This window comes from Erpetoichthys calabaricus, chromosome 3, assembly GCF_900747795.2.
Source record: "Erpetoichthys calabaricus chromosome 3, fErpCal1.3, whole genome shotgun sequence".
In the NCBI taxonomy this organism is placed as follows: domain Eukaryota; kingdom Metazoa; phylum Chordata; class Cladistia; order Polypteriformes; family Polypteridae; genus Erpetoichthys; species Erpetoichthys calabaricus.
In genome coordinates this window covers 307,262,772-307,290,769 of record NC_041396.2, presented here as the reverse complement: position 1 = coordinate 307,290,769, position 27,998 = coordinate 307,262,772, and the positions used below count along the sequence as shown (strand labels likewise).

The window sequence follows — 27,998 nt, the reverse complement described above, 5'->3', positions numbered from 1 at the left end:
CAAGTGAAGAATCAAACTGAGCAGATTTCAACACGCCCCCAGGTGACCACACGAAGGCCATTGCTTAGGTAACATTCTCCATGGCTGTTTGCAACTGGCCCGGACCGGATTCCCAGTGTCCACAGGAGCAACTCGATGGCGCCGCACGTGCCCCCTAGATCGACCACTTTAGGTGTCCATTGGCAACAGCGAGGCGTATGGGGGGGCGGGCCGAGTCAGCACGGGGAGGCCCCGTGAGCGTCCAGATGAAGCCAATTAGAGGCGCGCAGCTCGCAGGCTCCGCCGCCAGGGGGCGTACGGATACGCAACAGGTCCGACCACCGCGTCAGCGAGAAGACGACCGGAGGAAAGTTCGTGACCACATTCACGGAAAAGTAAAAGATGTTGCGTGTGCTCAGCCGACAGGCCCGGAAGAAGCCCGGAGTAAGTGAGCGCGCCCTCTCCGTGTCGCCGTGTCGCCTTCCGTGCACTTTCAGGCTCTTCTTTCACTTGCAGCTCTTCGGGATTCGCGTCGCTCTGGCGTTCTGGGAAAATCTGCGTGGCCGACTTAACGACATTAATGTGACAGAGAGATACCAGGGGTCGGGGTGGGCACTTCTGGAGACAGTATAGCGCCGCACACTGCGGCGCCTGCACGAGCACCCTTACCGGCGGTGCCATTTCCAGGCTTTCAGGGGGCGACACCATAACGGGAGTGTCATTTGTAACGGGAATTCATGTCCGTCAAACGCATTCGTTGTTCCGTCTTATCAAAGCCAATGTCGATGGCTTCGTTTGAATAAAAAGCTGAAAACAAAAAAATGAGACAAATAGAAAGGGGGGCTGGTGGAGGGGGGCACGAAATTAAGCAGATGGAGACGAGCCCTTCCTCTGTCAGACGGGGAAATAAACAGAGCACTTCCTAAGAAAAATTAAATAATAGGAAAAACGTGAAACAAATTACACGGGGGGGCAGGCGGTGGGTGATGGGCGATGGGCTTCAACCCGCGTTACAGGACCCCTCTGTGAAAGTCGAGCGTCTGTGACTCGGAGGAGCAGCCGAGCAAAGAAAGTACACGAGAAACGCGACACGCACACACACACACACACACAAAAATAACGAAATAAAATAAAGAACAGCCGACAGAGGCGACAGGCGACCACGAATAGAAAGGATGACAAGAAATGGCGGGGCGCAGCGAGACGGACAGAGAAACGAAGAAAAGCGGAACCGCACAGCCCGCCCAGCTCGGCTCGACATCAAACCGGGGGGGGCTGTCTGTGGGGGTCCCTAAAAGTCCCTAAAAGTCGACACGTCCTAGGAAACCGGTGTGTGTGTGTGTGTGTGAGTGTGTGCGCCCTTAGAATGACTCGTACATTATATCCTCGTCTACCTCTACATTTATATGTGCAGTACATCGGTGTCTGTCGCCATATCTGCGTCTTTAGCGTCTCTCTCTGTCTGTATCTACGTGTGTGTCTGGATCTCTCTAGCCATATCTATCTCCGTTCATATTTACATCTCTATATCCATATCTCTCTATCTAGTCTGAGATCTATAGCCATATCTTTATCCATATCTAGGTGTACATCTTGTCTATATCTGCTTTTATATCTATATCCTTAATCTGTAGCCACATCTATATTGATATCGATATCCATCTCTATATCTTTATACCCATATCTCTATATCTAGTTTAATATCTAGATCCATATCTTTATTCATATCTATATCTCTATATATCTCCATATCTATGTTCGTATTAATGTCTCTGTCTCTATCCTAATCTATGTCTCCATATCTTTATTCAGATCTCTATAGATCTACATACACATCTCCATATCTATATTCGTATTGATGTCTCCATATGAACGTCTTTGCTGTATGTGCCCATCAACGCGCCACACCTCGCCAGTCTCTGGTGCCATGATGGCTGAGTGGAGCTCCTCACCTCCAATCTTTTGTCTTCTTCACGCGAAATGTATGGCAAAGTGTGAAGGCGCTATAAAGGGCACCTGGCCAGCTTAGTAGGTGAGAAGGACAAAAAAATAAACACGACAACGGGGGCTTTCGCAATCAGCAGGCCACTGTGCCATCTTTAGTTTTTGATTCTCCCCGCTGTCTTTTTAATAAGTTGTGTTTGTTTTATTTGTATTTATATAAAACACGGGCAATCCCCCCGCAGGCAAACACAGAAATGTAATAAAACAATAATAATGGGGACTTGTGGCACGAGCCACATCCGCATAGGTGTAGTGCAGCAAGCGTAAAGAGTGTCAAACTTGGTAACATAATTAATAATAATAATAATAATAATAATAATAATAATAATCCATCCATTTTCCAACCCGCTGAATCCGAACACAGGGTCACGGGGGTCTGCTGGAGCCAATCCCAGCCAACACAGGGCGCAAGGCAGTGAACCAATCCCAGGCAGGGTGCCAACCCACCACAGAATAAATAATAATAATAATAATAATAATAATAATAATAATAATAATAATAATAATAATAATGGGATTAACCATTACGCAAAATAAGCTCGTGCGTAGGGCATCAAGGTTAGGGGGCTCCGCAAAAATTTTCCATTGCCGGCTTTGCCATGGACCAGAGGATGCCAGACTTCAAAATAAACATTATTTTCCATCTTGCGGTAAGTTTTGTTTCATTTCGAAAAATAAAATTTTATTTTACGGTTTATTATTGTTGATTGAATTAGATCGAAATATATAGGGACATCCTAATCTTTTAATTGCTTAGGGCCTTCTTAATAAATAAATAATAATAATAATAATAGTAATAATAATAATAAATGGGTCGTAGTGGCCCAGGGTTTGATCTCCTGCCAGCTGGTCCTTGTGTAGCTCACGCTCTCCCCCTGTGTCCCAACCTGATTTTTTTCACTCCCACCTTGCCCAGCTGTGTGTGGCTAAATGCCCATAATGGTCCTTTACCCACTTCCCGACCCTCAGCCGCTCATGACGATACTTCAACCTCTATATCTCCCACTCCTATTTGCAATGCGCCGGTCTGACAGTGTTCTCCCATTTTGTGTGTTGTTATTATTGGCGTTACTGTTAATGTTAATAACATCGAGACACCCCGCATGCGCGCTCCCGGAAGGCCTGCCAATGGCTACGCATCGCCTTTTGTTTCCGAACAGCTGATCGCTGCAGGCGGTCTGACGTGCTAGTTAAAATTTTGGACCTCAGACCCTGAGGTTGTTGGTTCAACTCCCACTATTGACTCCGCTGTGTGACCCTGAGCAAGTCGCTTCACCTGCCTGGGCTCCAATTGAAAATGGTATGTCAGATAAAGGCGTCAGCCAAGTATTAAATAATAAGTAAGACAACGGGGACGCGGTGCCAGGCTTGCTGAGCCGAACCGGACATCCCTTATGCCGCAATTAGTCCTCGTGACGTCAGAGCGGGGACTCCAACCTAATAAAATTATGTAGAAGAGTTTGGGGAAGGGGGACGCCTGGACCCCCGGTTTCAAATGTCCACCCCGCCCACTTCTTTCTCCTTGGCTGTCCGTCACGCGGGTTTGGCGCAGGCTCACCGAGATCTCCAAATTCCGATGACGCCAGCAGTTTTCTCACCTTGTGGGGAAAAAAAAGCGAAAACGAAACGTGCGCGCCGCCGTTTCGGGAGAATCGGAGCTGCTCAGGTCCAGGCTGCAGGTGTCGCTGTGGCCCCGCCCCTTTTAGAGATGGAACCCCAGCATACTGTATGCGGCTCGGCGAATCAGATTTGGAGTTGCGTCGCACTGAGCGGGGGGCTCGTCGAGGCGGCTGATCTCATCGCGAGTCACTTCGGCACAATGGCTGTTGTTACAAATGAAGATGTGTGTGTGTGTGTAAAGGGGCACTTGGGGTGCAGGGATCTCCTCAGGTGGTCCAAGACCCACGAGGTCTTCAAAGGCGCTGATGACCGAGCTACACCGCCTTCATTATTCATTCCTCACTTTATGTATGCTCGGCTCTCCAGAACGTGTTTTAAAAAGGCGCACCGGCAATAAATCAATCGATCTTTGTTCGGGGGGGCGCGGCTTCAAATCGCTGAACAGACGAATTAACGAGAGCGGCAATCAAAGAAAGAGGAGAAGGCGCGAGTCACGTGGAAAGAGCCACCTCGCTTGATGACAGCCGCCCGACTGGGGGACTGTGCCGTCCAATGCCTGGTGCACCCCGGGCACACACCCGAGTCTCTAAGTTCAACGACGGTGGCGCCCTCCGTGTCCGCGCCGAGGAGTGAAGCAGTCGCCTCTGTCACATTAGGGCTGATAACGCGGCGTCCCGCAAGTGTGACACAGTGCACATGACGCGGCTTAGACGACATGTTTGAATTATTGAGGACTTCGTGTTTAACCCAAACTGCACCTATCGCTTGGCACCACAAGGCATTTAACATCATAAATAGTCAGCGCTCAACTGGGAGCAACGAAGTGGCGTAGTGGTTAAGGCTTTGGACTTCAAATGGTTTCAATTCCACTGTGTGACCCTGAGCAAGTCACCTCACTCGCCTGGGCTCCAATTGTTGAAATAAATAAATAATGCAACCGATTGTGCCTCAAATGAGGTAAGCTATCCTGGGTAAAGTCATATAATAAGCTATAATACTCATAATAATAATTCACAAACTAACAAGCTGAGCAATGGGGACCCACAAAGAAGACAACGTATATGCCCACACTGGCAATCACCTCGGTGGGCAAGAAAGCCCCTCGGTGCGTCTAGAACTGATCCATTTCAATCTCAAAATTACAAACGTGAAAGGCGCTGTATTGAGATTGATACTCTTCCCTCTTTGTGCATCGTGCCGTATAACCAAATGTCCCGCTTTTAACCGGCTGGTCATTCAATAACCGCTCACGAACCGCCAAGGGGGACCCCCAGACCCCAAACAATTCCATTCAATGTACGTCTGTAATATGTATTAACCCATTCTAGCTCGCTTCATTAATTAAGTTGTGTCCCGTTATGAGAATGTGGCGCGCGGGGAGAGGAGAAGCCTGCCGAGTTGCTGGCAGACTGCCGGTGGTCTGAAACGAGGCGGAGTCGGGGCGGCCAGGCTAGTGGGGTCCTCCGCTTGCTCGTCCCCGTATTAATAGCGCGTGCGGCTCCAACTCGGTGTTTTGAACGTGTGACTCCGCGAGGCCAGCCAATCAGAGCCGAGAGCGTCACCGAGGACCTTGCCAGCAGAATGAACGCGGGTTCAAGAGTGGGAGGGGGCCAAGAGGTTGGGATTGAGAAAGCAGAACCGAGTCAAGGCATATTAAAGCGCCTTTCATTGAGGGCGGGGGTCACGGGAGCGGGCGGTGCAGGTTTTGGACCTTTGACTTATAGTCACGCGGAAGGTGCTTGGCTGGAGAAGGCGCTATATACATCTAGGGTCTCCGCGGGGTTCATTTCACCCGTTAGTTCCCACTGCTCCCAGTCCCTGTGTACAGACGATCGGATGTCGCGGCGCGCATGGTCGCCCCCCTGCCGTGCGCCTTTCATTTTCAATTCATGTTTATAGACAGGCGGCTCTTCCTGCGTGTGATGTTCAATTAGTGAAACGTGCGCGCTTTTTATTTCCCCCAGCCATGTTTAACAAATTGCCGCATTTCAGGTAAGAGACAGTTTTTAAACAGTCGCTAATTACACGCATTTATGGTAATTGCCAAAAAATATATTTACTTTGCATTTATAATACGTTCGTCGTCGCCGAGCAAGCCTGGGATGACCGGACGAGGCGCGTGCTCGCCACGACCTTCGCCCTGAGGCACTTCAGGCCGGGACTTCACACACGCCCCAGGCTACCCCTCCCTTACAGACCCTCATAATTATGTAAATATTGTAGCATAAAGATAGAGGATCGTGCGCGTGTCTTCTATTAAACAGCTCGGGCACAAAGCGAGTGTGAGAGGCAGCCGAAGTCGAGCAGGAGACCACCGGGAGACCACCGACGAGGAGGGGATCCAAACTGACGGGCGGCAAAAGCCAAAAAGAAAAGAGAATTCCAACTTCAGAGAAAGTGCGAATTTCTGGAGGTGAAAGTAAAAGCCGGCTGGCTGCTGTTCCTGTTATCTTTCTCTGCAGTTGTTAGAAATAAAAACTACAGGCGGGCAAACGACGGACTGGAAAGTTAAAAAGGCGCAGGTGGAGTGTGGGGGTCTGGGACAGGTGGTGGGGGGGGGGGGGGGGTCAGCAGAGAAATAAAAGGAACAAGCAGAGAGTACAGGAGCCCACACGGGGGGCTCAGATGGACTTGGTAAGGGCAGACCTCCCTTGGCCGCAGCCCCACTTACCTCCTTAGAAAGCTGTCCGACCCCTTCAAGGCGCTTCATGGGAACTTCAAAGCGCAGCCTTGCTTCTCGAGCTTTCCTGAAGGCCACTTGCTTCGCGGGGCGGGCACCGGGGGTCCTGTTTTGATTTGCAGCCTGCCATGAGCACACGCATGAAGGCGAATGAAAGGTCTGCGTAGCGCTGCCACCTAACGGAACACTCGTCCACCAGGTGCAGCCACCCGACGCATTTAGAGTAAGAGGTGTGCACCTGGGCACTTCATATTCTGCCAGCTGGGCCTCCTGTCCAGTTCATGTCCACATCGGTGTCCTTCCTGCACTGGCCGTTCTCCAAGTTTGGTCCTCCTTCCACTACAGAAAGAGATGGACCAGGATGCAGGTAAGATGTGGCTAACGGGGGGCAAAGTCAGGTGTGTTGATCTGTAAGTCACATGCCCGTAGTCAATGCCAGAAGATCCACTGGCTATACAAAGCTGGGATCTCATGCTGTACAGTGCCTTTCATGTTGCCCCTATCATCGAAATCATTTAGAAAATCACAAAAAGCAAATGCCCAGTCAACGTGGGGAGGGCACCAGCTGCCCTCAGTCTTCACATAGCACCTTGAGGTGCAACCAGGTGAGAAAGTGAAGAGGACAAAAGGGAGGAAAAGGAGTCCAACTGGAAAGGCTCAGGAAAGGAGAAGGAAAAGAGGCGACGAAACAAACGGGCAAAGGCCAAGTCGAGAGTGACCAGGCCAGTCTGACCACCCATGACTAAAGTTACTTAACGAGTCCAGCAGGTCGGAGCCGAACGAGGTGTCCACGTAGACCGGGGGTCTCCATCTCAGACCCCGGCGTTCATGAAACACATGCGGTCTTTGGTTCAGTGGCTCACGGACGCCACGTTCTTCGGAGCACTTTGTCCGCCAGAGAGGCTTGTTGTCTCTCGGAGTGTTTTTGTGAAACACACGGGGGTGCAAACGACCTGGGACTGCCATCTTATTCACATCTCGTTCGCAGACTCCAGATGCGGCTGTTTGACAGAAGAAGTGACGAAGGGTTCAAAATGTGAACGTGCGAGCCCACTGAAATGAATACAATGACCCGCAATTGGTGACAATAATGGAGTGACAAACTGCAGGCCTCCAGGAAGAGAAGACACCTGAGATGAACAGGAGGAGGAGGTGGAGGAACAGCCATGACGGGACAGAGGACAGTGAAATACTGACTGGCGAACCAAACACATGAGATGAAAGGCGCTATACGATACGAAATGGAGCTCTGCATGTTACCACATTCTTATGAATCAATTGAAATAGCACACTTCACGTGTTCTGCTCTCCAACATCCTGCCGTTCACTTCTAAACCCCTGGCAGCAGGACTCGCTCCTTGTCCTACGGGGACACTGAGATCCCTCCTTGGGTGTCTGACCGACGCGCAGCACGCCGCCACTTTCTGGCGCCGTGACAGACAAGAATGGATTGAAATGCAGCGTTTCATTTAGTAATATATGGTGTCTTTCATATCTCTGTCTATAATGGAGTTCCTTTGAAATCTTTTACACTTTTCATCCTATTATATAGTGCCTTTAACATCTATGTGTTAATAGTATTGTCCCATGTGCTGAGTCCAGGGAAATTCATCGGTGACTGCCTGACCAACATGAAGCACTGTAATGTGCCGAGACAGACAAGAACGGGTTAAAATACAGCACTCCATTTAGTATTATATAGCGCCTTTCTCTTTCATCCATCCATCCATTGTCCACCCCGCTGAATCCGAATACAGGGTCACGGGGGTCTGCTGGAGCCAATCCCAGCCAACACAGGGCACAAGGCAGGAACCAATATTGCTCTAGTATATAGCGCCTTACCTATCTAGCATTACACTAATGAATTCAAGTCTGTTTTAGTTTAGGGCTTCTCATACACTTAATGTCTCTAATATTCAGTGCCTTTCACATCTCTTTTATATTTTTTATTCCGTATTTTTCTATGATGTAGTGCCTTTCCTATCTATCAAGAGTTTAAAGCCTAGTTTATGGTATTTTTCAAGTTAATCTTATATAATAGCGTCTTTCACATCTATCATTAATAATGATGATCTATTTTTTCGAGCTTTTGTTATTTTTCTGTTATATGGTGTCTTTCCAAACTATCGTTAATTAGAATTCTTTCGTAATGCTTTTCATATTTTTCAATTATATAGTACCTTTACGTCTGCCTCCCCAACTATTTTGTAGTGCTTTGCACATTTGTCCATTATATAGCGTCTTCCCTGTCTATCATACATACCATGCCTGTATTTCACAATTCATATTTTGCTATTATATAGCGCCTTCAAGTCTATTTTATAGTGCCTTGCACATTTCTTGTATGGTGGTTTTAATAATTTTCTATTAGATGGTGCCTTTTCTGTCTATCATTCATTAATATAGTGCCTTTAACGCCTCTTTCACAGTTCTTTTTCATATTTTTCGATTTAAATATCTTTCCAGTCGGCCATTAATTTAATGCCTTCCAGTCTATTTTATAGTGCCTTACACATTTCTTATGTGGTGATTTGAATACTTTTCTAGTATATAGTGCCTTTTCTGTCTATCATTCATTAATATAGTGCCTTTAAAGCCTCTTTCACAGTTTTTTTTTTTATTTAAATATCTTTCCAGTCGGCCATTAACATAGTGCCTTTTCTATCAACACATCTTTTAGTCTGCGGTGGGTTGGCACCCTGCCCGGGATTGGTTCCTGCCTTGTGCCCTGTGTTGGCTGGGATTGGCTCCAGCAGACCCCCGTGACCCTGTGTTCGGATTCAGCGGGTTGGAAAATGGATGGATGGAGTCCTGCTCTGTCTGACTGGACTAAGGGCGCCCGTCTCAGTACCGCTGAGCGAGGGGTCGGCCCCATGGCCTCCTCGGAAAGCTCAAATAGACACGAGGCCCCCACTAATGGTGGTCTTCTTCTTCTTCTCCTCCTCTCTTCCCTTGCAGCTCATTCCGCTCTTCTTCTTCATCAGCCTGGGGATGGGGGGAGCGGGCCTGTACCTCCTGCGCCTGGCGCTGCGCCACCCCGAGTGCAGGTAAGGCCATATTGCTTTATGACAGAGAGCTGCCGTGATGGCTGCCTGCCACCGGGCAGACAAAGCGGCCATTGAGCTTTTACTCACAGGCTTCGCTTGTTGTCGCTTCTTTTGAATGGCAGCTGGGACAGGAAGAACAACCCGGAGCCGTGGACCAAGCTGAGTCCGTCACACCAATACAAGGTAAAGCCCGACGTCACTCTTACTAACCCCCCCCCCCCCCGGCAGATCACCAGTACCTAAAGGGCAAGGTGGGCAGGCGGCACCCCTTATGACCTCTTGGGTCTTCACTTTCTCTCTTTCAGTTCGTCGCCATCAACACGGACTACAAGAAGCTGAAGAAGGAGGGCCCCGACTTCTGAGTTGGAGGGGCTCATGTGTCAATGCCAATAAACACGAGTGCCCAACCTCAGCTGTGCCCCACCTCTCTTCTCTTTTCCCACGACTCCGCTGGCCTCGTCTCCCGGGCACCCGCATAAAGGAGGCTCTGTATGTACAGACGAGAGCCAACGGGAGTGAGCCGAGCGAGAGCCCCCCGTCCCCCCCCACCTTGCCACGCAAATGAGGCTTCAGCTGGACACTCCATGGTGCACAATGGCGTCCGTGCCGCTGCAGCGATGCGCTCAATCAGCCAGCCTTCGGGCGGCCCGCCACGGCTCCAGTTACTATGACAAACTCATCTCGGGGCTAAATATGAAATAAAGCGCCCCGATGGGGGGCTGGCAGGGGATCCGCCGGTCTAGCGCCACTCATCAAGCATACGAGGGGTGTGCGGGGCTCAGAGTAAGACAGGCAGCCGTCAGTCACACCTTGGGGGGGGGGGGGGAGAGGGGGGTTGCTGTCCTGGGACTAAAAAGTTCGTCAATGCGGTACAGGGGAGGGGCATCGCACACGAAAGGCACTACATCAACACAAAGCACGTGACCGAGTCCCCTGTGCAGGGACAGGCGGCCGTCAGCAGAACAAAAATAAACTGAAGGTCATGGGAAAGAAGCGGGGGCCAACTTCTCAAGGAGCGCGCATCGTGCACGCGCTCCGAGCCTCCCTGTGGCCCTCGGGGACCCCCTCGCTACACGCGTTTGGCACCTGCGACACAGCTGGCGCAGTCCGTGCCGGGCGCAGCAGGACCTCCCTCGTCATAGGGTGTGGTGTGGTGTCGGACTTCGCTGAGCCACAAGGGGGCACTGTGTGCAGCAGAATGAGGAGACTCGTGCAACAAGTGGAAGGCTGCCAGCGACGCGTTTATTAAAGGCCTGCCGCCTCCGCTCCGTAATTTATATGCAGGATTTCTACAAGTTAAGAATAGAAGGAATGAAGAAGTCCAGCCATGATGGGGCCCTCACCGAGAAGCCATCACTCAGCCTTTCCGCTCACATGAGTGCTTTGCTGTTATTTACATGTAAAGAGCCATCAATACGCCATGATCTCTTGGGCGAGGCTACCACAGGTCACCGGTCAGTCCCTGCAGGCAGCTAGCGCTCGTCAAAACCTGGCATGGGGAAGCCTCGGGCAAAGGACTCGACCCGGTGCCGCACTTCAGCCACTCGCGCTTTGGTCTCTTCATCGGTCAGCAGGAAAGATTTGAAGTCCTGGAGCTTGGCTGAAACACAAGTGGTCACAGAGGTGGTCAAACTTGGACCATGAACTCGTTAACGCAACAGTATGTTGTTCTTTTTAAAAAATACACTCACTCGTTTTCTTCTTCACATCCAAAGCAATCTTGATGCCCTCGTCTATGAAATCCACAACTTTCTCAAAGTCGGCTTCGTTGAAGTGCCGAGACGTGAGGGCCGGGGCGCCTACAAGGGACGAGAGCAGTGGAGATGCTCAGGGCTGACCACAGTAAAGTGGGCCAGGAGACGGTGAGCGCACAAAGGGGACCTTACCGAGTCGAAGGCCGCCGGGCGTCAGTGCGCTCTTGTCTCCGGGGCAGGTGTTCTTGTTGGCGGTGATGGACATCAGCTCCAAGACACGTTCAGCTCGAGCTCCATCCATCCCCTGGGGTCGCAGGTCCACCAGCACCAGGTGGTTGTCAGTGCCACCTGCAAGGAGCACAGCTGAGCAGTCAGAAGGCCCACCAACCCACAGGCCCAGACCCTGCGTGGGGGGACCCCCTCATATACCTGACACCAATGTGTAGCCCTTCTTCAGGAGGGCCCCGGCCATGGCTTTGGAATTCTTCAGCACTTGGGTGGCATACTGCTTGAATGCTGGCGCAGATGCCTGAAACAACGAAGCTGGTTAGGACCCCAGCAAACTCCACCACCTCACCGTCACCTGAACGACACGACACAACTCAACCCGCCTTGTGGCACCCCCTGCCGTGACAAGCTTAACGGTGGCAGCTGGCATTCGACGAGCTCTTGCTGCTGCTTGCCGGGGTTTAAAGGATCACAAGTGTGTAGTAATTTAAAAAACAAGTGGACATTTAAAGACAGTCGGCGGCACTAATCGCCAGCTGGAGTCGCCTTCGTGTGTGTGGGGGGGGTTGGCATTGCACGGTCCCACTCACTCACCTGCTTGAGTGCCACTGCGACCGCAGCAATGGCGTGGTTGTGCGGACCACCCTGCAGGGACGGAAACACAGCAAAGTTGATGCGGTCCTCAAAGTCGTACAGGAGCTCCTTCCCCGTCTTCTTGTCCACAGATCTGACGCCTTTGCGGTAGAAGATGAGTCCGGCCCTGCAGCGGAGAAGGAAGGAAGGGTCAGAGAAGGCCGCTCAGCTTTGGGGTCTGCTCACTAATCAGTTCAAACTTTGGGGTCCCAAAAGGGAAAGTTAGTTTGTCAGCAGGCTGTGGAGACCACAAGGTAAAAGGCACCCAAAAATAAATCAATAGAATCGAACAATGAAGAGAAGACTTAGTGAAACCATACGAGGGCCGGGGCCGAGGGACACACAGGGTGGCTCCCTTCAGGGAGCGGGCAGTTTGTCAGCCACGGGCCGACGCTTGTGATCTAATGTGCCACCATACTAGACATAAAAATGAAACCACCATTTTAGATAGTGGGGTGCAACTTACTGCTGGGCACACTTTCCATATTGCGAGTTCAGGCTTTCATTTCTGCCACTTCAGGTGTGAACAAACGCCACGTGGGGGACCCTGGCACCTGCTAATGCCCTGTCCTTTCCGAGGTCGTCATGCACACTCGCCACCTACTGGAAGCCCATCTCACCTTGCCCCACGCAGGGTCTTGTGTGTCGTACTGGTCACCAGGTCTGCATACTCAAATGGTGATGGGATGACCTTCGCTGCCACTAAACCACTGATGTGAGCCATGTCAGCCAGAAGGTGCGCCCTGACCTCCGTGCAGATCTGATGGAGAAACAAAATGGACACTCGGACGTTAAGAAGCCCCCCGTCGGGCCTTACACATTTACTTGCTTGGCTGAAGCCTTACAACATTTGAAGTACAACGGCTTACATTTTGATTTGTCTTTTCCAATTACAGCACAGGTAGGCGGGTGGGCAGCATTTAAATTCACAGCCTCAGGGTTCCAAGTCCAAAGCCTTCACCACCACGCCACACCAGGCCACAGACAGGTCACACCTGACCACTCACCTTTGCAACCTGAACATCCTAATACATCTGCGAGTCAAGGCACCCTGGGTTTGCTGGGGTCAGACTGGACGAAACCAAAAACCCCAAGTGGTGACCACTAAAGCACTAAAGCTGACAAGTCAGGCCACTTACCTCCTTCATTCTGGCGTAGTCAATCAGGCGGGCATAGGCACTGGTGCCCGCGATGATGAGGCGGGGCCGAAAAAGACGTGCAGTCACCTCCAGCTGCTGGTAGTCAATGAGTCCAGTTTGAGGCTGTGTGGACAGACACAACACATCAGGCCTTGTTGCAATGCTTGCTTTCCTCAACCCGCCTCCGCCTATCGCGCCAACACTGAAGTATTCCCCTAAATTCTAAAAGTCTGCCTGTGGGTCAGCGTCCACCCCAAGACTGGCCGGACCGCCGTTTCCACCACAACCTCAAACCACACGAGGGCCAGTGCCTAGGAACGCACTCGGCAACAATCGAAATGGCAAGAATCCCAAGTTGGCGGCCTTGTGGCCAGTGGCTCCCTTCAGGGAGCGGGCGGTTTGTCAGCCACGGCCAGACGCTTGTGATTAACGGCTCCTCGCTGCACGCTTAACATTAAGCAGATCAATCTTTGCAGCGAGGCCCATTGTTCACAAGCGCCTGTCGATTTTCTATTAGTGGCCGCTCCCGTGCCGCCTCTGTTTCCAGCGTGCGCGTTACCAAGGCTCCGTCGTAAATCATACTCACATTTAACTTGTATGGCATGGACTCGAAGAAAATGGATGTGGCCGAGATCCGCTTGATGTCAGACATGTATCCATGGGTCAGGCTGAAAAAGAGCAGCGCTTTTTGACGTACTCACTAGACACCCCGGCCTGGTCTCGCCTACTGGGCCGCCCAGGTCCGATCCCCTCACTACCCACAGAGTCACGCGACGTTAGCAAGAGGAACAAACTTAACGCACTGTCCACCATCCGGCAGGTCCAAGCCCATAATGCGCTCGTGGGGCTGCAGCAGCGCCGTGTAGGCAGCGAAGTTGGCCGGGGAGCCCGAGTAGGGCTGAACATTCACTCCCCAGCGCTCGGGGTCCAAGTCGAAGGCTTCCAGAGCCCGCTTCTGGCACAGCAACTCAATCTGGTCAACAACTTCAGCTCCCCCATAGTACCTGTCACAAAAAAAAAAGGAGACCGCGGGTTAGAAGGGGCAGCTTCTGTGCCAGAAGGGTTAACCTCGGGGGCCCCCCCCCCACACCCCCTGCATGCCAATTTCTCAGAGTATTTAATCCAGGATTCCTGAAGCTTTGAAAGGTATTAAGGATCCAAATCTTCAGGCCGTAAATAAAAGCCTCACTTTAATGGGGTCTGTGAAACAACAGGATTAAGAAAAATTGGATATGTGGCCTTCCCTCGGCTAATCCTGCCAGATAAGCAAACAAGCGCATTTACATGAAAGAGCGGCTGGGCGACAAGACGGCCGACCTTACCTCTTCCCGGGGTAGCCTTCCGAGTACTTGTTATTGAGGCACGAGCCCAGCGCCTCCAGGGCTGCCTTGCTGCAGAAGTTCTGTGGAGAGGCAACAAGTGAGCGGTCAGTCAGTCAGTCAGTCATTACCCAACCTGCTATCTCCTAACACAGGGGGGGGGGGGGGGGGGTCTGCTGGAGCCAATACCAGCCAGCACAGGGCGCAAGGCAGGAACAAATCCCTGCCAGCCCACCGCAGGACACACACACACACACCCCAAGTACACACTAGGGACAATTTGATGAGCGGATGTGCAAAAATACGAGAGCCGGCCCACCGAGCCTTAAAAGCGGAGTGGCGTCCGAGGAACAGGCGCACTACTGAGGCATGCTGGGTGCGTCCTGAGCGGAGAAGGGAGCGACAATGTGAGTGCAATGAGAGATAAGGAGTGCCACAAAACCAGTGAGGGTGGGGCAGGCTGGCATTACAAGGTCACATCTGCCCCACTGGCACTGGACACCCACGAAGGGGCAGCAGGACTTCTTTACATTTATTTTCTTGACAGACACTCCCCCCCCCCCCCCCTCAAAGTGCCTTATAAAAGAAGTCCACACCACTGAGTAAACATCAGCCAGGGGCACTGATTTGTAATCTTATCCTGTAACAATTCTTCCAAAATTGAAAATACATTTTCCTGTTATGTTGTTGGGATTGGCATGTCCCATGTGACTGGTACCTCCTCGTTTTTCATTACTCTGCCTGGGCTCTGGTCCCAGGGTCTCTCTAGTGCTGGAATGCTGTATATTTGTATGCCGATATATACGATTAGGAAACTGGCAACTCGGGAGGGGTTCTACTCCCACCAACACAAAACGCAGCCATCACCACTTCACACAGGACAACACAGCCAGAGTCGTCACCTGCAGGGCCATCAGACAGAAGCGGAAACAGAAAGAGAGATAAATGCCACCTCTGCCCAGCCTCTTGTGGCTGTTACGACTGCCCATGTTTGAACATCCTCTGCTGAATCCATCACAACCATATGCGCGTTCGCTTGGGGTTCATTTCTCAAAATGTTCGGAGTGTGCTTTCTATCAACGCAGGAGTGCGCCTCCCTCTTTAGTCAGGACAGTCTGGCTGTGCGCCTTTATTTCTGAATCCCCTACGTTTGCAGGGAGGGTCCGGTGTATCACCTGCGCCGTTCCCAATTAGGCTTCTTGTTGTAATTTATACGGAATGATGCTAATTGGTAGGATATGTCAAGATGGGCCCGAGACGTTCCCTCCACTATGAATTCATATGTGGGTCTGAAGATGGCTCAGGGCTGAGAATTTCTTGCCATTTCAGAAGAACAATTGAGTCTCTGAGCAGTTTGGAGTCTGAAGTTGGCTCTTCTGTGATACTGCTTTGGCTCATTTGGGGTTTCATTTCTCAAACTGGTCTTGGTGTTTCTATCAAAACAGGAGTGACCCTCACTCTTTAGCCGAATTGCACCGCTTCACTTCGTACTCCCTTAAGTGTGCAGCCCCTGCATTGTTCCCAATAAGGCACGGGTGTCGAACTCCGGGGCTGGAGGGCCGCAGGTTTTCATTCTAACCGTCTTCTTCATTAGTGACCAGCTTTTGCTGCTAATTAAGTTCTTTTGCTTTAGTTTTAATTGACGTGACTCAGGCCGCTTAGCGGTTTCTTTTTTCCTTAATTAGCAGCCAAGTAGATAGATAGATAGATAGATAGATAGATAGATAGATAGATAGACAGACAGACAGACAGACAGACAGACAGACAGACAGACAGACAGACAGACAGACAGACAGACAGACAGACAGACAGACAGACAGACAGATAGATAGATAGATAGATAGATAGATAGATAGATAGATAGATAGATAGATAGATAGATAGATACTTTATTAATCCCAATGGGAAATTCACATTCTTCAGCAGCAGCATACTGATACAATAAATAATATTAAATTAAAAAATGATAACAATGCAGGTGAAAAACAGAAAAACAGACAATAACTATGTATAATGTTGAATGTAAATGTTTACCCCTCTGGGTGGAATTAAAGAGTCGCATAGTTTGGGGGAGAAACGATCTCCTCAATCTGTCAGTGGAGCAGGACAGTGACAAGTAATAATGAGACACAAAACGAGCCGCCACCTGTGCCCATCACACAATATCTGAAAATAAAGAAAGGTGAAGGTCTCAGTAAGGCTGATCTCTCAGGTCACCAAAACGTTTTGAGGGTGTTCTTAGTGAAAAAACAGAAAATCAACGCTTTTGGAAATATCTGCTGTGGCAGAATGGGAGCAGCAACAAGACGTGGAATTAAATAACGGGTTTCATTAGCAGCAAGAATCAGCTTCTCATTAAGAAAATGGTTGGAGTTTGAAGCCCCAGTTTAGCTGGTCATCTGTTGGCTCGTTTCACGTCTCATTTCTGTTTGGCTGCCATTTAATGAAGAAAAGAAATCAATCAGAGGACTGAATCCTTAAAAACAGGGCGCTATTAAAATGAAGGGAAAAGAAGTTAATTAGCAGTGAAAACTGGTGACTGATGAGGAATGAATACCTGCAGCCACTGCGGCCCACCAGGCCCGGAGCTCGACACCCCTGCAATTAGGCTTCATTTTGTAGTTCATATGGACTGACAGATCAAGTTGGGGAGCCTGCACTGGTACAGCATGTTGCCACTCCCACCACACGACCAAACAGCTTGGGGTCCTGGTTGGCAACTCTCCAGGCAGTACTCTCCAAAAATGCCGCAGCTAGGTGTTACGTGGGCGCCCCCCTTGGCCTGGTCCAGCCAGTCGGGTCCTTTCAGCCGGATCACCATCATGGAATGGTGCCGTAAACCTCACAATGCAGGTCATGTGCCTCATCTGGGACTCAAACACTAAGTCAGACCAGCGGTACCCGGGGACACACATGAAGGAGTCCGGTCCACATCTCAGGTCACTGGATAGCGTCCATGTCTCACAAACAGGACTCTAAAGACTTGGAACTTTGTCCTTTTGCAGATATCAGGAACGCCACACACCCCGTTCCAGTGACCTCATGAATGCTCTCCCAGTTTGTCTACCGACTTCATAGGAAGAGTCACATGAATGTCTCTGCCGAGGTCGGTAGACCCCTCTCCGCAGACAGACACACTTTAGGTTTCTCTTTACTAGTCCTCCTGATCCCAGACCTCCTCAGTGTGAATTCTTAAGTGGATCTCAAGATGGCATCTAATGGAAAAATTGTTTACCACATCTGCGGTGGGCTGGCGCCCTGCCCGGAGTTTGTTTCCTGCCTTGTGCCTTGTGTTGGTTGGCATTGGCTCCAGCAGACTTCCCCGTGACCCTGTAGTTAGGATATAGCGGGTTGGATAATGGATGAATGGATGTTTACCACATTCTGATCATGGTGCTGGAGAGTGGTGACATGTTGATTAGCATATGCCAAGTGACAGGGTTAATCCTGGCACGTGTGTAGAGTCCAGTGAAAGTTCCAAGAAGCCTCACAAGCCACATTTGATCAGCGGTGTTGGACAGGGCACTCCATGAGGGCTGTCAACTGATGACCCCTCCATGCACATTAAGGTGTACACAAAGACGCTTTCTCTGGCCTGCCCGATGGTCACTTGCACTGCCTAGTCATGCCAGTGTTGGGTGGAGGGCATAAGAATGCAGTCCCTGTTGTCCTGTACAATCACTTGTGTCAGGTTAGGACTGGCAGTGGACCTCCTAGTTATGCCAGTCATCTCCATTTTGCATAGCACCATTGCTAAAGCCCACCATCATCAGGGGCTCTACAAGGCCAACAAGGGCGTATTTGAAAATAAGCTGCAAACACAGGAAGGAGTTGCGACCACAGGCTCGAGCATCCAAAAGGACGGCCCGTCGTAACAATTCAGTTGAATTAGGAGAAATAAAAAGTGTTAGTGATACGGTCAAGAAGATGAAAGGACTCGCCGCTTGGCAATCCGTGGAGTGATAAGAACAGAGTGAAGGGAGGGCCGTCCACAGAGCCAAATGGGCATAAAGAGAGAGAGTCACAAAACGAGGCTGTGGAATCGGTGCCCTCCTGCCAGCACTTCAAGTGCCTTTACCCCACAGACACAGCAGCGGCCGAGGGACTATGTACTTACGATGTGCACCGCCCATACAGGGGGCATGGTGCAGGCATGGAGATTTCAAGGGCATACAAAGCAGAAGTGAAAGCTGCCAGCATTTCGCAACACTTTCCACAAGTCAGCAAGTCCCAACTGCTGACCACACAGTCCAGAGGATGGTTCTGTGTGGGTTACCGAGATGGCAGACTCATGCACAGCAGCACCCTAGACGTGTGGCATCTGTCACCCCATGGCAATAATTGGTCGCCGAACACCCGCCGTCTCAAGACACTTACAACTCCACAGATGAAAACCAGAATTATGCCGCTGTCTTCTCATTTATTTTTGATGGAATTAATATTCGCATTTGTAGAGCGGCACACAGACAATCCTCGCAGCCGCTGGCGCGAGAAGTTGGGCTCCGCACACTGATGATGGGAAGACAGACGCCAGTGTGTAATTAATGTTTCATGTCTGATGCACATCACTTACAATAAATGCAGGTCCTCCACGGTACACCCACCCACACCAAAGAGATTTGAGGAGACGCCTGACACTCTTAATTAGTTAGCATGGCACCTTCCACCACCTCAGGGTGGCTCCCTCAGTTTGCAAACGCACCGTGGGGTGAGGCAAATGAGTCAGTGAACCCAAAAGGCGTCAGAGGACCAACCACGCAAGACCCTCAAGACCCTTAACCCGCCAAAGCATAAAGCCGGACGGACGTGTTACGACAAGAATCAGGAATCAACTGGCTGCCTGACAGCCTCACTTTGGACATCAGGGCCAAGTGAGTACTTCTCCGTCATTGGAACACATCTCACACAAATCGAAAGTGCCAACAGCCGAGAGGGGGTCATGGATCACCAGGCCCGGTGACAGATAAGGAGAGCGATCTGCGCGGCTTAACAGACTCAATGACTTCAGGGCTGGGCCGTCGAGACAAGTCAGCAGCCAAGAGAGCTTCTGCACTTGAGAAATGACCCATCATGCACATCTGTGGGACCTTCTGTACCAGTCATACCCACTACATCGTAACGCTGAGTCACCACCGCAGAGTGGCGGGGTGTTCATGGTGAGGGGAAAGAATATGAAATGAAGGTGGAATGTAAAATAAGATGGAAACCTAGCAGCAGAACACTGGTGGAGGTGGCGCTGGCAACCCATTAGCAGGTCACAGCTGCCTCACCGGTGACAGACACACCCAAAGAAGCAGCAGGATTCCAGAGATACTTGTTCCTGAAGGCACTGGGGAGTGGAGACATATTGATTAGCACAAACGAGTGAGAATTTCACGGGACAGCATCAGCCCTACACTGGTGCACATTTTGGACGAGAGCCTCACAAGCCACATTTTGTAAGCTGTGTTTAACAACAGGGCACTCCAAGGAGGCTGTCAACTGGTGATGGTGCACTGTGAACATTCGAGAGCTACAAGACGACACCTGAATTTGGAAATGGCGCTCATTCTCTGGCCTGCCTGCCAGTCACCAAGACATCCTTAGTTATGCTAGTGTTGGGTGGAGGGCCTAACAATACAGCGCCCATATTGTCCTGCCCAATGTCTTCTGTCAGGTTAGGACTGGTAGTGGACCTCCTAGTTATGCCAGTCACCTCCATTTTACATAGCACCATTACAAGGTGCTCTACAAGGGCATATTTTAAAATAAACTGGTAACACGAGAGGTTTCAATTCTGTGTTACAATTAAAGGCTAAAGCATCCAAAAGGCCAGCCTGTGATGGAATAGGTGAGGGTTAGTAACAAATTCTAACTGTTTCTCTTCTCGGTACTCAAATGTGCCACTTGGTGCCACTGTCCACCTGCCTGCCTACCTAAGGTAAAGTCATCTGTGATGGAGGATCGTAGGAATCGTCGGGTAGAGGGGTCCTTTCATCGGATTGGCTGACTCAGCAGTGGAATGGCCAATAGGGGGAGGCAGCTTGATGGCCGAGGTCTCCAGGACTCTCAACAAATCCAAATCCTATTATGGGGTATCATCTACTGTGGAGTTCTGCTCTATACTTGTAATATTTCTATTGCACTATTATATTGTATTGAGGAGGACTTGTGTTCTGTTCTGTGTATTCTATTGACCCCCACTGTGTGCCCAACCTACCTGTAAAGGGGTCTCTCCTTGAACTGCCTTTCCAAAGGTTTCCTCCATTTCTTTTCCTACTAGAGGTTTTTTTTGGGAGTTTTAACTTTTCTTCTAGAGGGGCTGTCAAAAGGCAGGGCCTGTTAAAGTCCACTGCGGCACTTCTTGTGTGATTTTGGGCTACACAAAAATAAATTGTTTTGTATTGTAATTATATAACGATCTGCTTGTGTCTGACAGGGCACTATAAGGTGATGCTGCACCATAAAAGCATTAAGGGCTACAAGAGGACGCCTGAATTTGGAACGCTGTTCATTCTCTGGCCTGCTCGCTGGTCACTCGCGCATCCTTAGTTATGCTAGTGTTGGGTGGAGAGAAGAACAATGCAGTCCCTATTGTCCTGTCCAAGGTCTTCTGTCAGGTTAGAACTGGTAGTGGACCTCCTAGTTATGCCAGTCACCTCCATTTAACAAAGCACCATTACGAGGCGCTCTACAAGGCCAACAAGGGTGTATTTCAAAATAAACTGCTAATTATATTGAGGATAATAATAATAATAATAATTCATTACATTTATATAGCGCTTTTCTCAGTACTCAAAGCGCTAATGACTTGTGTTCTGTTCTGTGTATTGTATTGACCCCCACTGTGCCCCCAACCTACCTGTAAAGGGGTCTCTCTTTGAACTGCTTCTCCCAAGGTTTCCTCCATTTCTTTCCCTACTAGAGGTTTTTTTTGTTGGGAGTTTTTCCTTATCTTCTTCTAGAGGGGCTGTTAAAAGGCAGGCCCTCAACCCTCTGCAGTTCGCATACCAGGAGAAGTTGGGAGCTGAGGATGCCACCATCTTCTATATGCTACACCGATCCCTCTCTCACTTGGACAGAGGCAGTGGTGCTGTAAGAATTATGTTTCTAGACTTCTCTAGCGCCTTCAACACAATCCAACCTCTGCTCCTCAGGGACAAGCTGACAGAGATGGGAGTAAATTCATACCTGGTGGCATGGATCGTGGACTATCTTAAAGACAGACCTCAGTATGTGCGTCTCGGGAACTGCAGGTCTGACATTGTGGTCAGCAACACAGGAGCGCCACAAGGGACTGTACTTTCTCCGGTCCTGTTCAGCCTATATACATCGGACTTCCAACACAACTCGGAGTCCTGCCATGTGCAAAAGTTCGCTGACGACACTGCTATTGTGGGCTGCATCAGGAGTGGGCAGGAGGAGGAGTATAGGAACGTAATCAAGGACTTTGTTAAATGGTGCGACTCAAACCACCTACACCTGAACACCAGCAAAACCAAGGAACTGGTGGTGGATTTTAGGAGGACCAGACCCCTCACGGACCCCGTGATCATCAGAGGTGACTGTGTGAAGAGGGTGCAGACCTATAAATACCTGGGAGTGCAGCTGGATGATAAATTAGACTGGACTGCCAATACTGATGCTCTGTGTAAGAAAGGACAGAGTCGACTATACTTCACTAGAAGGCTAGCGTCCTTCAACATCTGCAATAAGATGCTGCAGATGTTCTATCAGACGGTTGTGGCGAGCGCCCTCTTCTACACAGTGGTGTGCTGGGGAGGCAGCATAAAGAAGAGGGACGCCTCACGCCTGGACAAACTGGTGAGGAAGGCAGGCTCTATTGTAGGCACGGAGCTGAACAGTCTGACATCTGTGGCAGAGCGACAGGCGCTGAGCAGACTCCTGTCAATCATGAAGAATCCACTGCATCCACTGAACAGGATCATCTCCAGACAGAGGAGCAGCTTCAGAGACAGACTGCTGTCACCGTCCTGCTCACTGACAGACTGAGGAGATCGCTTCTCCGCCACACTATGCGACTCTTCAATTCCACCCAGGGGGTAAATGTTAACATTATACAAAGATATTGTCTGTTATACTAGCATTGTTATCAATCTTTAATTTAATATTGTTATTATCAGTATGCTGCTGCTGCTGGAGTATGTGACTTTGCCCCTTGGGATTAATAAAGTATCTCTCTCTGTTAAAGCCCACTGCGGCACTTCTTGTGCCATTTTGGGCTACACAAAAATAAACTGTCTTGTATTGTAATTATATAACGATCTGCTTGTGTCTGACAGGGCACTCTAAGGTGATGCTGCACCTTAAAAGCATTAAGGGCTACAAGACGACGCCGGACTTTAAAAGGCCGCTCATTCCCTGGCCTGCCCGCTGGTCACTCGCACATCCTTAGTTATGCTAGTGTTAGGTGGAGTGTTTAACAACAACGCAGCCCCTGCTGTCTTGAGTAATGACTTGTGCCAGTTCATGTTCACCCTGGCAGTGGTCGTCCAAATCATGCTACTGGTCAGCAGCCCGCCTGTCACTTGGTGCCCGACCAGGCTAACGAGCGTAGATTTCAGAATAAACTAAACGCAAGTGTGCTGTGGCCCACAAGGGCTGGGTGTTCATGAGGAGGCGAAGGACAGGAAATTAATGAGGACGCTGCTTTGGACTGATGGGAAAATTCAAATATTGCGCCTGTGAAGAGGTATTTGTATTATATAAAATTTATGAAACTCAGGAGGGTGCAAAGTTTTTAAACAAACTTGTTTTAACAAAGTCAATCAACTAATCAGCCACACCTATATATTGTACATGATTCTATTTGTTTAAATGTTTATGCCTGTTGTTTACTTTATGTAAAGCACGTTGACTACAGCATTGCCGACATTAACGTGCTCTCTAAATAGACATCGACATATCACTCATGTGAAAAAGTAATTGCCCCATAAGTCACTCAGTCAACCAAGGGTCCAAATTTAAATGATTAGACGCACCCAAGCTGGACTGCTGCCAGCCCTACTGAATCCAGACATCACTATCACAGGATGTTTCCGGCAATGTGAAGTTGGCTAAACGGTCTCGACAAGTGCGACACCGTGCCTCAATCAAAAGAAACTCCAGAAGATCCGAGAAAGAAAGTTACTAAAGTATACGAGTTGGGAATGGATGACAAAGCAGCCTCTAACACCCTCAGACTCCAGCATGCAACCATGAGAGCCTTCATTTTAAAATGGAGAAAACGCGGAGCAGTGGTAAATGTGCCCAGTCTAGGAATGTTACCCTACGAGTACATGGAATGCCAATCTGGGAAGTCACAGAACAATTCAGACAAATCATTTATGGATCTGCAGGCCACTCTCTCATCTCAGTTAGTGTCAGCCTTCTTTATTCCACCATTTACTAGGACACTGGTATCCATGGAAGAGCTGCAAGGTGAAAACCACAGAAGATAAAGGCTCCTCTAACACCCTCATTACCACCCAAAACTTGTTCTGTAGACTGACGAGTCAAACGTGGAACAATCAGGCGACCCAACATCTGGTGCAAAGCTAAACGCAGCTTTACGCAATAAGGACATCATGTCTACAATCAAACATGGAGGGGGGAGAAGGTCCTGGGTGACTCACGGAAGCCTGAATTTAGGAAGTATGTCCGGTCATCACTGTGTGATCTGAAGCTCAAGCACAATTGGGTTATGCAGCCAGACAACGACCTGAAGCAAAAGAAGCAAGCCTACCTCTGAAAAATGGAGAGAAAATAAATAAATGCCAGCTTTGGAGTGCCCTAATCAAAGTCCTGACTTGAACCCCATTAGGATGCTGTGGCAGGACCTTAAAAATGGAATTTCATAGTTTATGGCTGAATTAAAACAATTCAGCTGAGAAGAGTGGGCCAAAAGTTCTCCACAGTCTGATCTCCTGTTACCAGAAGCATCTCATTGTAGTCGTTGTCATTAAAGGTGGCACAACCAGGTATAAAGGTCAGGGGGCAATTACTTTTTCACACTGCTGACAGAGGTGTTGAATGTTTATCCTTCACTAAATCAAATGATCAGTTACAAGCTGTGTATTGTGTTTACTCGGGTTGTCTTGCATTTGTTTGGACTTTTATGAATAAGCAAATAAAGAAAGAAAATCAGGGAAGGGGGTGAATACTTTTTCACTGCACTGGGACAGAGGTCAGGGGGGCAGTAAAGATAAGCAGGTCTTACAGGGAGCCATCACGCAGGAGTTGTAATCCCAACAGCGGGGAATTAGGACACGGCAGGAAGTAATGGGCACACATGAGCTGGCAAGGGGGGCAGATCTGAATGAAAGAGCAAGCTGCACAGGCTCTGCCAATAGAAACACCGCAGCAGTGAGACTGTAAACCGCCCAAACCCGAAAACGGCCCACCATACCTCAGAGGCAATGAGCTCCAGGCCACGACACTGACGGTCCTTCTCCAGCTGCACCAGTCGCCACATCTCTGCATCGTCCTCTGCCAGGCTCTCCTGGCCTGTCCAGCGACTGAAGTCAGAGGTGTGTGAGGACGCCGACCTCGCACACAGCCCTCGCACCCCACCACATACCAGGGGCTGAAAAGCAAAGAGTGACAATCATATAACACAGAGAGTCGCAACGCTGCCTGCAAGTCTTCAGAAAGCTGACTGCACCCGGCTGTGTGAATTAAATTCAAATGAGTCTTATTTAAGTCAGAAATGCTGATTTGCATAGATTCGAATTGTAAATGAGCACCCATGACAGCATAGCTCCCACGCTGGAGGCCAGGATACAGGGCACTCGGAACCTGTTCAGTGGCGAGGAGCACGGCCCCTCACTTCACGGCGCAGACAAATGGCAGGCAAGGCCCCCGCCAGGCAGAGCCCCAGTGGCACCGCTGCACAAAGTTCTCACAAAGGACCCTGAGCCCACGTCGTGCCCCACCCTCCAGAGGGCTGCCAGATGCCAGTCTGAGCCGAGCGTTATCTCCAGAAATCACACATCCCGAGGGTAGGGGGAAGGGGTGTCCAAACTGAATGAAATGTAGTGGTGCGGGTCTGACAGATCTGTCATACGTGAATTATAATGAAGTCAGTAAAATCCACTGCTTAAAAGTGCCACCAAACCGCACGTCCCTGCCAGCAACATTGGCGTATGGCCAGAGGAATGGCAACTGCCCTTTGGGGAGGTAGGATGGGGACAGTGCGGGGACTTTAATAATAAAAACAAGTCACCAAAGTCATCAGCACTGACCACTGGACAGACCCTGAATAACAACCCACAAAGGGCACTTTAAGTGGTGAAAGAGATAAGAGCCTCGCGAGTCACAGGGTGGCACAGAACTCATTCAGCCCGGCAGATACAACAGAGGGCACAAGGACCACACTTGATATGGCGCCTTTCAATAGCGCACATATAATTCCTCTTACAGAAATTCATTACTTTGTGCATCCAAGCAAGTTAAGGGACCTTAGTGAGGTCTGAAAACTTTCACCGCTTTAACACACAGAAAAAGAAAAGTAGGAAGTCATCTAAGTGACCATCTGTCAGCTGACCTGGCAAAGCACCTCACCATGATGGGCAGGTGGGTCGTGAAGTCTGTGGGCACTGTGCCAAGAGAGACCCCCGCTGCACTCGATCACGAGGGGCCGTACAAAAAAAAAACAAAAAAACGGGGGTCCCCAAATGTGACCGGAGCAGCTGACACTGCCAGCGTAGCGGTGCGTGCCACTCGACAGGGCGCGTGGAGCTCTTGCCACGTCCTCAGTTCGATACCGGGAGGACGCGTTGCCCGACTGTGGCTGTGTTCGTGGCAGTTATCTGTGCCAGGTGCAGCGGCTCTTTGCCCACCCGCGAGGTGCCAGTTTTGTGATTGCACGAGTGTCGTTAGGCCGAAAACTAAGTGCTGGCGTCAACACGTGGCACGTCTCAGGTTGGGGACCTTTGAACCTGTGGACAGCAAAACGGGCTGAGGATGGGAGGGTTTACATATCCCCCTCAGCCTGACTCCCTCCCCTTACCCCTGAGTGGCCCCGCTTACCCGAGACAACTGTCGAAGACCGAAAGCCAGCATCTTCCTCCCCAAAGTGTCAGGCAAGCAGGAAGACAGACGCGCAAACCGCCGTTTTTAAGGCGCACGCAGGCGCGAGGTCGTCCTACGTCTGATCTTTCCCGCTAAAATGCTGGGATTTGTAGTTCTGGGGGAGGGCTCAGCGCACCACGTTCTTCCCGGGCGGTTTCAGTGATTTGTAGTTCTTTATCAAGAAAGGCATGCGCACAGCCTACTCACGTGACGTGACCCAAGCGCTTCTGGAACTTGTAGTGACGTTTCAGTTGGCGGCCTGACTTCAGGCGCGCTGGTAACATGGAGAGCGAAGCGGCGGCGCACTTGTCACTCGTTACTTCTCATGGGCTCCTCCTTGTTGTGAGGCGACCGAAAGATTTCGATCCACGCGCCAGCAGCTGTGCACCGAGTGACGAGAGTGAAAGTGAAAGCGGCCCACCTAGTGCACTGACTCCAGACTCTAACACAGGGAGACACGGGTGACAAAGTAAGGCTCTGTAACTAGCAGCACTGGCTGACACGTCTGGGGACTGAAAACTGGGGAGCGTCCCCATCTGATGTTCTGTCCAGCCATCTCTTCCATACACATGCGCAGTTTCAAGGGGACTATCACAGCAACAGCTACTTTCACTTTCTGCCACAAAAATCTCATGACTGGTCTATGGCTTGCATTGTCCATGCTAGTCGCCATGCTGAAGGGGCCTACTGTATGAGCCAAAATGTGGCAGTCATTAGGGCATGAAGATGCTGACAACAAGCCAGCATGGGCGCTTTCCATTCTGCGGCCTGGACATCGGGCATCTGTAAACTCACTGGGCATACTAGGGATGTGGCTAAGACACAATTCTTAGGGCTTGTTTAGGGGGAGTGGGCTTAGTGCAGGGGGCGGGGCGTGTGTATCATATGTGAGGGGGAGGGAGGAGCATTCAAGGAAGGTGTTTGGGGGCGTGGTTAGGATGCCGTCAGTCAGTGTAGTGGTGGGCACGGCTACGAGGATGCTTCTCAGTTTTGTGAAGGGTGTGGTTGTGAAGGTGCCATGCAGTGTAGTGATGGGCGTGGCTTAAAGGGGTGCCACTCAGAGCTTTGAGGGGCATGGCAACAAGGGTACCATTCAGTTTAGTGATAGGTATGATTTTAGTAGTGGGAGAGGCTATGAGGGCACCACTGAGCTAGTGATGGATGTCGGGCACCATATATTTTATCCGTAGGGTTGACCATGAAAGTGCCATTCAGTTTGTGATGGGTACGGTCATGAGGGTGCCACACAGCTACTGAGGGGTATGGCCATGAGGGTGGCACACAGTTAGCGGTGGGCATGACCATGATGATGCCATTCAGTGAAGGGTGTGACCATGAAGGTGCCACTCATTAAGTAGTGGGAGTGGCTATGAGGGTGCCACTCAGTTAGTGGTAGGCATGACCATGACGATGCCATTCAGTGACAGGTGTGACCATGAAGGTGCCACTCATTAAGAAGTAGTAGTTGCTATGAGGGTGCCACTCAGTTAGTGGTGGGCATGACCATTATGATGCCATTCAGTGAAGGGTGTGACCATGAAGATGCCACTCATTAAGTAGTGGGAGTGGCTATGAGGGTACCATTCAGTTAGTGGTGGGCATGA

At 50.1% G+C, this 27,998-nt stretch overlaps 2 protein-coding genes across 3 annotated transcripts; one reads left to right on the top strand and one right to left on the bottom strand.

The window, feature by feature from the left end:
• Positions 1 to 274: 274 nt before the first annotated feature.
• Positions 275 to 9,742, top strand: LOC114649223 (NADH dehydrogenase [ubiquinone] 1 alpha subcomplex subunit 4-like 2). Its single transcript, XM_028798711.2, has 4 exons — positions 275 to 423; positions 9,242 to 9,330; positions 9,453 to 9,513; positions 9,636 to 9,742. Exons 1-4 carry the CDS (start codon positions 382 to 384, stop codon positions 9,690 to 9,692), a joined length of 249 nt encoding a protein of 82 aa, XP_028654544.1. The 5' UTR covers positions 275 to 381; the 3' UTR covers positions 9,693 to 9,742.
• An 826-nt stretch (positions 9,743 to 10,568) lies between these two features.
• shmt2 (serine hydroxymethyltransferase 2 (mitochondrial)) lies at positions 10,569 to 26,494 on the bottom strand. 2 transcript variants are annotated; one of them, XM_028798708.2, is made up of 12 exons: positions 26,353 to 26,494; positions 24,731 to 24,907; positions 14,347 to 14,426; positions 13,828 to 14,028; positions 13,611 to 13,692; positions 13,025 to 13,147; positions 12,506 to 12,645; positions 11,847 to 12,012; positions 11,454 to 11,553; positions 11,217 to 11,372; positions 11,022 to 11,129; positions 10,569 to 10,930 (listed from the first exon to the last, which is right to left on the bottom strand). In XM_028798708.2, exons 1-12 carry the CDS (start codon positions 26,383 to 26,385, stop codon positions 10,803 to 10,805), a joined length of 1,494 nt encoding a protein of 497 aa, XP_028654541.1. In that variant the 5' UTR covers positions 26,386 to 26,494; the 3' UTR covers positions 10,569 to 10,802. The 2 variants fall into 2 exon arrangements, with proteins under 2 accessions (XP_028654541.1, XP_051781356.1); XM_051925396.1 differs by lacking the exon at positions 26,353 to 26,494 and adding an exon at positions 25,068 to 25,094.
• Positions 26,495 to 27,998: the final 1,504 nt, after the last annotated feature.

What these genes read in the sequence shown, in the direction of transcription:
- LOC114649223 (XM_028798711.2), top strand. Translation starts at nt 382, where the DNA reads ATGTTGCGTGTGCTCAGCCGACAGGCCCGGAAGAAGCCCGGA. An exon ending in CTGCGCCACCCCGAGTGCAG is followed by an intron (nt 9,331 to 9,452) that starts GTAAGGCCATAT and finishes TTTGAATGGCAG; the next exon opens with CTGGGACAGGAAGAACAACC. An exon ending in GTCCGTCACACCAATACAAG is followed by an intron (nt 9,514 to 9,635) that starts GTAAAGCCCGAC and finishes TCTCTCTTTCAG; the next exon opens with TTCGTCGCCATCAACACGGA.
- shmt2 (XM_028798708.2), bottom strand. Translation starts at nt 26,385, where the DNA reads ATGCTGGCTTTCGGTCTTCGACAGTTGTCTCGG. An exon ending in TCGCAGTGGCACTCAAGCAG is followed by an intron (nt 11,554 to 11,846) that starts GTGAGTGAGTGG and finishes TCGTTGTTTCAG; the next exon opens with GCATCTGCGCCAGCATTCAA. An exon ending in GGGCTACACATTGGTGTCAG is followed by an intron (nt 11,373 to 11,453) that starts GTATATGAGGGG and finishes TGCTCCTTGCAG; the next exon opens with GTGGCACTGACAACCACCTG.